The following is a 9,762-nucleotide window of genomic DNA, read 5'->3' on the forward strand; positions in this document are numbered from 1 at the left end:
CTATACATATATACAAAAGAAACAATTGTATAATCTGTTTCAGAATACATATACAAAAGAATCAATTGTATAATCTATGTTTGTATAAAGCGAGAAAGAGAGAAAGACAAAAGAAAAGTGGACAGAAAAAGATCGTATTTGTATAATCATAAGTGTATAGGATGAAAAATATATGCATTTGTATTTGTATATACAATTTTCTCTCGCTTTGTACAAACACAAACGCAATGTATACATTTGTGTTTGCATAAAGTGAGTGGCGAGCGAGATCTAGGAGGGGGAGAGATGGGAACGAAAATATATGTATACATACAATTTTCTCACTTTATACAAACACAAATGCATTTTATACATTTGTGTTTGTATAAAAGAGAGTGAGACTGCCAGCAAGAACAAGAGTGGCAAGCAAGATTCCACCAGGGGAGAGGCGAAATAACAACAGTTTGCTACGGGATACAATTAAATCGAACTATGTTTATAGCATTTAATTTGAATTAATAATTTGCTATTTGCATACAATTTTCCTTAAAGAAAACACACGCGCTAGAATTACTTTACAGAGGAAAAGTATGGAACATAACATCTGATTAATTAGGAGAGTCAATAATTAATTAAGAATATAAATGAAATTCTATTTTACCCCTTCAATGATGGGTCAACTAATCTAAAGCTATCAATCCACAGAAGATGAAAATGTCGATTGTTAAATGTTGGAGAGGTAGTTGAGTTTTAAAAAGAAAAAAATGATTTTTGTCCCTTAGAATAATTGTCACACTCTTTATCCTTGATATGTTTTGTTGAAAGAGAGAGAAAGAGAAAAGTTTGAATAATAGTTATAAAGATTATTAATTACTCCCGCCAAGTTAGCTTAGTGTTTATAAGTGTGAAGAAAGGGGCAGAGAGGTGGCAAAAAGAGTGCTTTTTTTTCATTCTCCTAACTTTCATCTCATCTTCCCTTAAATATTCTTCAACCAAACCTTCTTTTTCCTCAATCTTTCCCTCCTCTTACATCAAACCAAACTCACTTGTTAGTTAACTTGTTTTTCACTTTCTTTTTCTTTTTCTTTTAAAAAATAATAATTAAAAAACAAGAAACAAGAAACAAGTGATTAGCTAAGCTAGTAGAGGTTGCAACCAACCTCATAGCTATAATCTTTCCTTTCATTTTCCTCAAACTTTTTTTTTCCTCTTTGCATCAATATGGAGGCTGTGAGTAGTCTAAGTTCTTCATCTGTTATATCCAAAACTGTTTTGAAATTGTCAACGAATTGGAGATGGTGTCCTCCTAACAAGGTATATTGCCAAACTAGTGGTACAAAAAATGGTAATGTTTCTTCTGTTGTAACAGAGAGATCATCGGTTAGCTCGGAAAAAAGTTTAGGAAGTTTGGTTTTGACTTCAAATACTGAAATTAAGGTGAAGGATTTGGTGCCTTATGGTCAGCCAAGGCATGATGATGGTATAGGCATTAACATGTTTCTGAGAGGAAAGGCATTTCTCATTACTGGTGCAACTGGTTTTCTGGGAAAAGGTATATTATATGTTTACTTTACAGCACTATATCTCCTACGTTTTTCTCTCCTTACTCTCGACTCTTTATAACTTCATATTTTCCCTCCAGTTCTAATTGAGAAGATCTTAAGGACAGCACCTGATGTGAACAAAATATTCATCTTGATCAAGGCAAAGAACAAAGAAGTTGCTATGCAGAGATTGAAGAATGAAGTATTTATGCATTAATCTTATGTACTCATACACTACTTCTCTTTCTGGCTACTTTTCCACCATTAACAAGTTTGTTTTTTCAAAATTTCCATCAGATCCTCAATGCTGATATATTCAATTGTCTCAAACAAGTTCATGGGAAATCTTATCAGACTTTCATGTTGAGCAAGTTGGTACCTGTGTTAGGTAATGTTTGTGAAGCTAATCTTGGAATTGATCAAGACACAGCCAACATGATGGCGAAAGAGGTTGACATAATTGTAAATTCTGCTGCCAATACCACTTTTGATGAAAGGTTATTGCAGATTAACATCTGGAGTTGTGTGCATATATGTTCATGTTTTCTTTCTCATGCCTGAAGAAAAGTATATATTTGATAAAATTTGCAGGTACGATATTGCACTTGATATAAATACTGGAGGACCAACCCGCCTTATGAACTTTGCAAAACAATGTCACAACCTTAAACTCTTTCTTCAAGTATCCACAGGTAAGTGACTCACTCTCAGACAAGAAATTACTTGCGTCACCAATTTATCAAGAGATGTTTAACTTGAATGATATGTCTATTGACTGAAGAGATTATTTCATGTTAAAAACAGCATATGTTAATGGACAGCGACAAGGTAGAATTATGGAGAAGCCATTCTGCATTGGAGATAGTATAGCAAAGGAGAATCTTCTCTCTGAAGATAATCCAAACTCCTTCACCTCATTGAATGTTGAAGATGAGATAAAGTTAGTTTTGGAGTCTAAACAAGGTTTAGAAGATAATTCAGTTGCTCAGAAAATGAAAGAGATTGGTCTACAGAGGTATGTATATATATTATAGCACTAAATATTTGCTTGCTTCATTATATATTTGCTTAACATAGAGTACATTTGAATTGATCAGAGCTAACAAATTTGGGTGGCAAGACACTTATGTATTCACGAAGGCAATGGGAGAGATGATGATAGACAGTATGAGAGGTGATATTCCTGTAGTAATTATTCGACCAAGTGTCATTGAGAGCACCTACAAGGAACCATTTCCTGGATGGATGGAAGGGAGCAGGTGAATATTCTACTTAAAACTCAAATCACAAAAAAGACTTGCATATTCACCTTAAAAACTAATGTTACTTTCATATGCAGGATGATGGATCCAATCATCTTGTACTATGGTAAAGGACAGCTCACAGGGTTTCTTGTAGACCCTAATGGAGTTCTTGATGTGGCAAGTTCTTAAAATAAATATCCAGTATGAACATTAACATATATAAAGGGTATAGTAGTGTGTATTTATTTGTGTCTCTCATGTACGTAGGTTCCAGCTGACATGGTTGTGAACGCAACCTTGGCAGCCATGGCAAAACATGGTACAGAAGGAAAACCAGGAAGTAGTAATGTTTACCAGGTTGCTTCATCTGCTGTAAATCCATTAGTCTTCAAGGACCTGGCCAGAATGCTATTTGATCACTTCAACCGTTCACCCTACATCGACTCCAAAGGAAGACAAATTCATGTTCCAAAAATGTCGCTGCTCAGATCCATGGAGGACTTATCATCCCATCTATGGCGAGACGCCATTAACAGAAGTGGCCTAACAGATCTGACCGATCCAAATGGAAAGTTGTCCAGGAAACTTGAGAACATCTGCAGGAAGTCAGTGGAGCAAGCAAAGTACCTGGCTAATATTTATGAACCCTACACTTTTTATGGAGGAAGGTAAGAATTTGGTCTTTATTATCCTCTCCATTAAGTTTTGCACCATTTTTATGAGGTTAAAAGAGTTCCAAAAATTTTCCAGATTTGACAACAGCAATACTCAGAGGTTGATGGAATCCATGTCTAAAGAAGAAAGATGGCAATTTGGATTTGATGTAGAAAGCATAGATTGGAAAGATTACATCTCTAATGTCCACATTCCAGGGCTAAGGAAGCATGTAATGAAAGGAAGAGGATCATGCACTTAATCTTACTCTGCTCCTTTATGTTTCTGCATCTTCTTACTGTAATACAAGTATACAACTGTTGGTTTTACTTTTAACTTTCTTTTCTTCACAAAAGACTTGTGATTTCCGGACAAGATCATCTTTAACAAGAACTTCCTGATAATCACTGATGTAATATCATTTTCAATATACTATATTAATAATATCATATCAAAGTGATCAGTCTACCACAAAAATGTATAGGATTCATCATTTTCTATTTATATGTGCAGTGCAAGCCTACGATTATATACTTGTCTAGTTCTGTGTAAAAATGGAAAAACAACATATTATTTCCCCCGTTAATCTATATGGCTCTCGAAGTAGCTAGAATTGCTTTCAGAACCCGCAGAATATCTTATTTACATCAGTAAGAATAATATATTACACAAGTTCAAAATTGCCATACAAGAGTTCAAAATGGTCAGATAAGAACGTATTCCTAAATATCAACACAAACAATATATATTCTATTATACATGAAATATCAAGCATCATAGGCTCAGGTGAAAGAATAGAGAAGGCACAAGATCCACCACAGACCAAGCAAGACCAGCGTACTGAAAGAGCCTAATACCAGTATCAACTTCAAATGAGTCCTGCCGGGAGAAAAAGAATAGTTTTTGAATATAACCTGCTTGCTTTATTTCATCTGACTTTTTAGCTGAAGCTGAAATGCTTAGTGATGGGACATAGCTGCTTGATCTCACTGGGATGCCCAATGCATTGGCAAGCATGGGAAGCATCCATTTGGCAAGAGCCTTGCTGCAGAACCTTACAAGGAGTATGGTTGGATATCCTACTATCAGTCTTCCCAAAAATGCAGGAAGGGTAAGCTGGGGATTGAAGACACGGGGTACACTCTCATGATGAAACTGATGATACGTCTGATGGACACCAATAACCTGGACAAAAGGATTTTGTTTTCATGAAATTAGAGGCACTTGCAAATACCATGTAAAAGCACACTTAATCACTTATCTATAAGGGATCATCACATCTTTCTATACATCCAAAAAAAAACTGAACCTGAGCACAAGGACGTGCATAATAACTAAAAAGAAATTATACGACAGTAACCTTGCCAAAAAATGCCAGGACAGCAGTATTCTGTTTTTCCAAGTACTCAAATTTTGAGGCGGCACAGAAATTCATTATGTAAACTATCATAGAAAAAACCAATACCAAGTAGTTTTTCCTCAATCTAATACATATGAAACCTACTGGTGGAGGAACCACATGTTCGTCGGAAATTTACATTGTGTAACTAGGTAAAAATAACTAATTTTTATGTATATATATTGCATATTGACTCTCCTTGGTTTCTTCGTGGATCTATCCTTTATAGTTTGACACCCCTTAGTGAAAATCCTAGTTCCACCACTGAAACCCACAAGAAACTAAGGTTTACGAGATTATTAGCCCTCGTCCCCAGAGAGACTGAGGTCTTGAACAGGAACATAAGCAGGAGTAGGAAAAACAAGGGACAATATTAGAGCGAAAGAGAAAGCTTAAGATTGACTAGGACCTACAAGGGAAGGAGCAGGCACATCTTCTTTCTCTCTCTCCAACAATTCTACTTATTCCATTTTCATTTAGTTAATAGCTAAGCAAATGAAACATGCAGGAGGAATCGGAAACCTATGCTACTCTATCACATCTCTAGTTGTTTCCTTGATAGCCAACAAAGGCACACATAGGTATGAATACAGCAACACATGCTTATATTTTGGCTATCAAAACCAAGGTAGCAACAGGAAAATGACTTCCACTCCAGGACAGCAACCCACACAATTTTTAGCCCTCAGCTGCCTTGTTTACATTACTAAATTCAAAGTTTGCACTATTGGTCATTCAATTTAAATGGAGTTTGATGACTTCCAATAGAATCATTTTAATCATACAAGTCAAAGTGCAATCAATAACAAGTTTATTAAGAGTAAAGAAAATGTTGGGCTGAACAGTCAAAAGACCACCTTCTCCAACAAATTGTCCAGAGACAATCACTTTGTAAATAGACCACTGCCTTCTGAACAACTCATCAAGGAGAAACCAGCGTGGAACTTTTTCATATCAACATAGCTGATTCACGTGAACTAGGAAGTAGGAGAAGAAAACTTCTACAATCATATGCTAAGCAACAAGATAACCATTTCCCACATTTTTCCTTGTGCAGTCATTTTCCAGTACTAAAAATTTTAGGCAAATGCACTGAAGCAATCTGGTCAAAGAACACAAATCTCAGCAGAAGGTCTCAACAAAGGAATAAGTGGAAGGACAATTATGACTTAACAAGATAAAGTCAAGCAATTACAGTTGTGTGCTTACAATTCCCAATGCCACACCATTAAAGGCTGTATGGAACTCAAAACTTGGAGTTGGAAACTGCGGTGTAGGGTAAGCAAAGAGCAACAAGAAGCATAGCACAGCCCAGAATGATGCAACTGCAAATAATTTCAAATCTCAGAACCAGGGCAAGATAAATAGTCATTCAAATATGAAATAAAGATGACAAAGAACTGGAAAACTCACATTAAGAACCAAATCTATTTTTTAAAAAAGGATAAAAAATGAGAATTTTTTGCAGGAGGAGCCAAGCTTTAACATCTTTGAGCTTCAGGAACCTCAAGTGCATTTCCAGGCAGTATAGTCTAAATATCAGCACCTTAGATGGTACATTATCAATTGTTGTCTTAAATATTTCTATCTACTTAAGCATCACTTGTCGTTTTTTTTTCTGTGTTTTTTTTAATATTTGAGCCAATGGTTTATTAGAAACAACCTCTATACCTCGTAGGGGTAAGGTCTACATAGACACTAACCCTCCCCATACCCTACCTACTTGTGGGATTACACTGATTATGTTGTTGTTTTTTTTGTATTTGATTGAAGCCATTGTTAAACATCCATTTGGATTTTGGAGTGTACTTTCTAGATACCACACCAGTGGTAGAAGCATCAGCAATATCACCACTCCTATTTTACTCCTCTACTGATTTGGAAGACTATTGGTCATGACAAAGTGATTTGGAAGACTCTATTGGGCATCTTGATCTATTTCTGTATTCCAATATGATTTGAAGTGGATATCTACCAAGAAGCACATCAGGGTTATCCTCAAGGCAGCGTAGCATCTCTTCCCAATTCTCTAGATTTTGATTTTTGAATGACACAACCTTAAGACCAAGGAAATTCAAAACAGGTAACAGTACTCATACCATTTTGCCCCGAAACTATGAAATCATCTATGTATTTGTGAACAGAAAGCCAGGATGCCAAGATTGCCAATCCGAAAGCTAGACCCGCAATGATGTCAATTAAGCTGTGCATTCCCAGGTATATTCTTCCTGACAGAAAGGCAAATTTGAGTCCTGAATGTTTAGAAGAAGTAAAATTGGAGCCTCATGCAGGAAAAATAGGACGTACCTACTGCAATGAAGAAAATAAACAAACAAACGATTGCTAATCCAGCTAATCCATTAATAACATCATCATTTTGTGTGTAGGATAAGATGTACTGAAGGAGGAACCTGATTTGTCCCAAAAAAGGAAATAAGAGGAGTAAGAATACGCTGATATAAAGCACAAAATGCAGCAGGTTGAGTATTTTTCTTTCCTAAACGAAGCAAAGACTAATATGCTAATTCCATCAGAGAATGAAGCAGCAGAACAATAATAAGAGGTGTACCCTGACAGGCAGACAGTGTTGAGTGTGTGCGAAGAAGGAAGTCCATATTCGAGAGCATTTTCTTTCTCATCTTCTGTTGCTGTTATTCTCCTAACAGGTGGTGCGCTAGGTCTAGGAGCACATACAACATCCTGCAATTTTAAACATGATCAACCAAAACTCACCTAGAAAAACTTACATACATACAATACATTAAGAGAAAAGACAGTACCTTTATACAGTTACCAATATAATCACACAAAGCCATCAAAAGGGTCATCTGTCTAGCCAATTTACAATGCCCACTCTGCAACATAAAAACTCCACTATAAAAGAAGATAGATAGCTTTGCAATTGTAAGAAACACAAGTACAAATTGCAAAACAAAGACATACCCAGAATAGCAATGGAAGGAAAGCAGTGTAGAATGGCACAGAAACAACACAAGAAAGGGCAGAAAAGAAGGCATCCAAATACTTGTTATGATATTTCTGCAAAAAGGAAATCAATAAGTAAAGCCACAAACTTTCAGAGGCATCATAGAAAGTAAAAGGAGAGAGCAAACCTGGATCTTTAAAGTAATAGGAGTGGTAGAAACAACATAACTAGAAACCCATGGTTGAGTTAAAGATCTAATCTTTTGGGTGACATTAAAGATTGAAGATAGAATGACCCATGTACCAATTCCACACAGAGACAACACCTGAATGCTCTCCATCAAACCTCCTCTTCCCCCTTTCTTTTCCCAGAGAAACAATGATTCCTCTGGCTGGCTTCTTGAATTTTAACAATATTTTTCTTTGTATTTTAGAGAAATTGGTCTTTCCAAGAAACACTGATTTCCTTTGAAAGAGAAAGAGTCAGTTTGACTATCAAATTATAGGCATTATCAAGTTGTCTATTGCGTAATCTTCTCTAATATTTTTTCTTTATTGTCCCAATTTTTAAGGAAAAAATTATAATATTTGTATCTAAAAAAAAATTTATTTAAAGGATTTGAAGAATGATTCTTCAAGAATTTAATTAGCTGATCAAATTAGTTTGTTATAAGATGAAAATGATGTACTAGAATTCAAATTATAAAGAAAGATGGTATATATATATATATATATATATATATATATATATGTATATATACTATTTGTGCTTCGCGAGGAAATTTAATATTACCGAATTTAATAAAAAATATTTAAAATTTATTAGTCATTAAAATTAATGGCTCGTTTAGCCCGGCGAATAAATTGTGATATGGAATGTGATGAAATTGAAGTTTTGTTTAGACATGCGATATAATATTTTTGTATTGTATATTCTCATAAATATAAAAATCTCATAAGTTGTAAAACTATAAAAATAACCCCAGTTGTTAACTCAATCTTACCAAATTAAAAAAAGTTGATAAAATTGCATGATAAATTATTACTAAACTATTTCCTCTCCACTTTAGTAATGATTTCATATAACTTTAATTGATCAAACTTTAATTCAATAAAAAAAATTGAACATAAATTGTAGTGTACTAGTCTTTTATATATTCCATAGTACAGACAATCTCCCCACGTTAAACTTGCATTTCTCGATCATATGACCGAGAAGACGAATCAACAGTCAGGAGCGGCTCAAGCGTATTAGTGGCCTAAAGCAAAAATTAAACGGGGCCTTAAACTTAAATTGTTAATAACTTGTATATAATTTATTTCTTCTAGTTTTCACCCATAATATAATCATTCTTATTTTAAATTATTTTTCATAAGATATAGTACTCAAAATATCAAATTTCTTCTAATAACCCCTTCATGTTTCATGAAATGTTTACTTTTTGTATAAATAGTATTCAGTGTTTGTTGTAAAATAATAACTTATAACCTATTATAATAAAAAATGAGGCCCCTTAAATTTTGGGGCCTAAGGCACATGTCTTTTTTCAACACTGTCGAGCCACCCCTATCAACAGTATTACTTTGAGTCATTTTTTGTAGAAAGTTCAATCTTACATTTTGTTTCCTCATTTAAAAGTATCATAAGTAATTATTAGAATAAAAAATTAAAGGGAGAATGCATCATATTTGGACAACCATTCAACTTATTATATATACTTGAAAAGGAATAATATCATACAAAATTATTCAGTTTGTTAGGGTGTTTTTTGAAAAATCAACATAGCAAAGTGATAAAGTTCAATTTGAAACTGTACTTTTACCCCAATCGCAATGTCGAGAATGTAACGACCTGTCTAGTCGTTTTTAGCAGCAGATTTTATTTCGGGAAAAACTGTCTGAGTCGACGGAACCCACGACGGACCGTCACGGGCACGACGGGCCGTCGAGGGGGTCTCGTTCCAAAACACTTAGAATTCTGAAATTTGGGTACTGAAATCGACTCTCTGAACTTCGT

General features: G+C 34.7%; 2 protein-coding genes across 2 annotated transcripts; one reads left to right on the plus strand and one right to left on the minus strand.

Annotated features, from left to right (window-relative positions):
- Nucleotides 1-528: 528 nt before the first annotated feature.
- On the plus strand, nucleotides 529-3,889 carry LOC107012297 (fatty acyl-CoA reductase 2). Its single transcript, XM_027915906.1, has 9 exons — nucleotides 529-1,531; nucleotides 1,622-1,725; nucleotides 1,821-2,020; nucleotides 2,115-2,215; nucleotides 2,328-2,538; nucleotides 2,621-2,782; nucleotides 2,863-2,944; nucleotides 3,035-3,435; nucleotides 3,518-3,889. The coding sequence occupies exons 1-9, from the start codon at nucleotides 1,201-1,203 to the stop codon at nucleotides 3,681-3,683; spliced, it is 1,758 nt and encodes a 585-aa protein (XP_027771707.1). The 5' UTR covers nucleotides 529-1,200; the 3' UTR covers nucleotides 3,684-3,889.
- Nucleotides 3,890-4,013: 124 nt separating this feature from the next.
- LOC107012296 (lipid phosphate phosphatase delta) lies at nucleotides 4,014-8,266 on the minus strand. Its single transcript, XM_015212097.2, has 8 exons — nucleotides 7,934-8,266; nucleotides 7,764-7,859; nucleotides 7,601-7,675; nucleotides 7,390-7,520; nucleotides 7,128-7,231; nucleotides 6,920-7,048; nucleotides 6,030-6,145; nucleotides 4,014-4,606 (listed from the first exon to the last, which is right to left on the minus strand). Exons 1-8 carry the CDS (start codon nucleotides 8,084-8,086, stop codon nucleotides 4,196-4,198), a joined length of 1,215 nt encoding a protein of 404 aa, XP_015067583.1. The 5' UTR covers nucleotides 8,087-8,266; the 3' UTR covers nucleotides 4,014-4,195.
- Nucleotides 8,267-9,762: the final 1,496 nt, after the last annotated feature.

Source organism: Solanum pennellii, chromosome 3 (genome assembly GCF_001406875.1).
Source record: "Solanum pennellii chromosome 3, SPENNV200".
NCBI lineage: Eukaryota > Viridiplantae > Streptophyta > Magnoliopsida > Solanales > Solanaceae > Solanum > Solanum pennellii.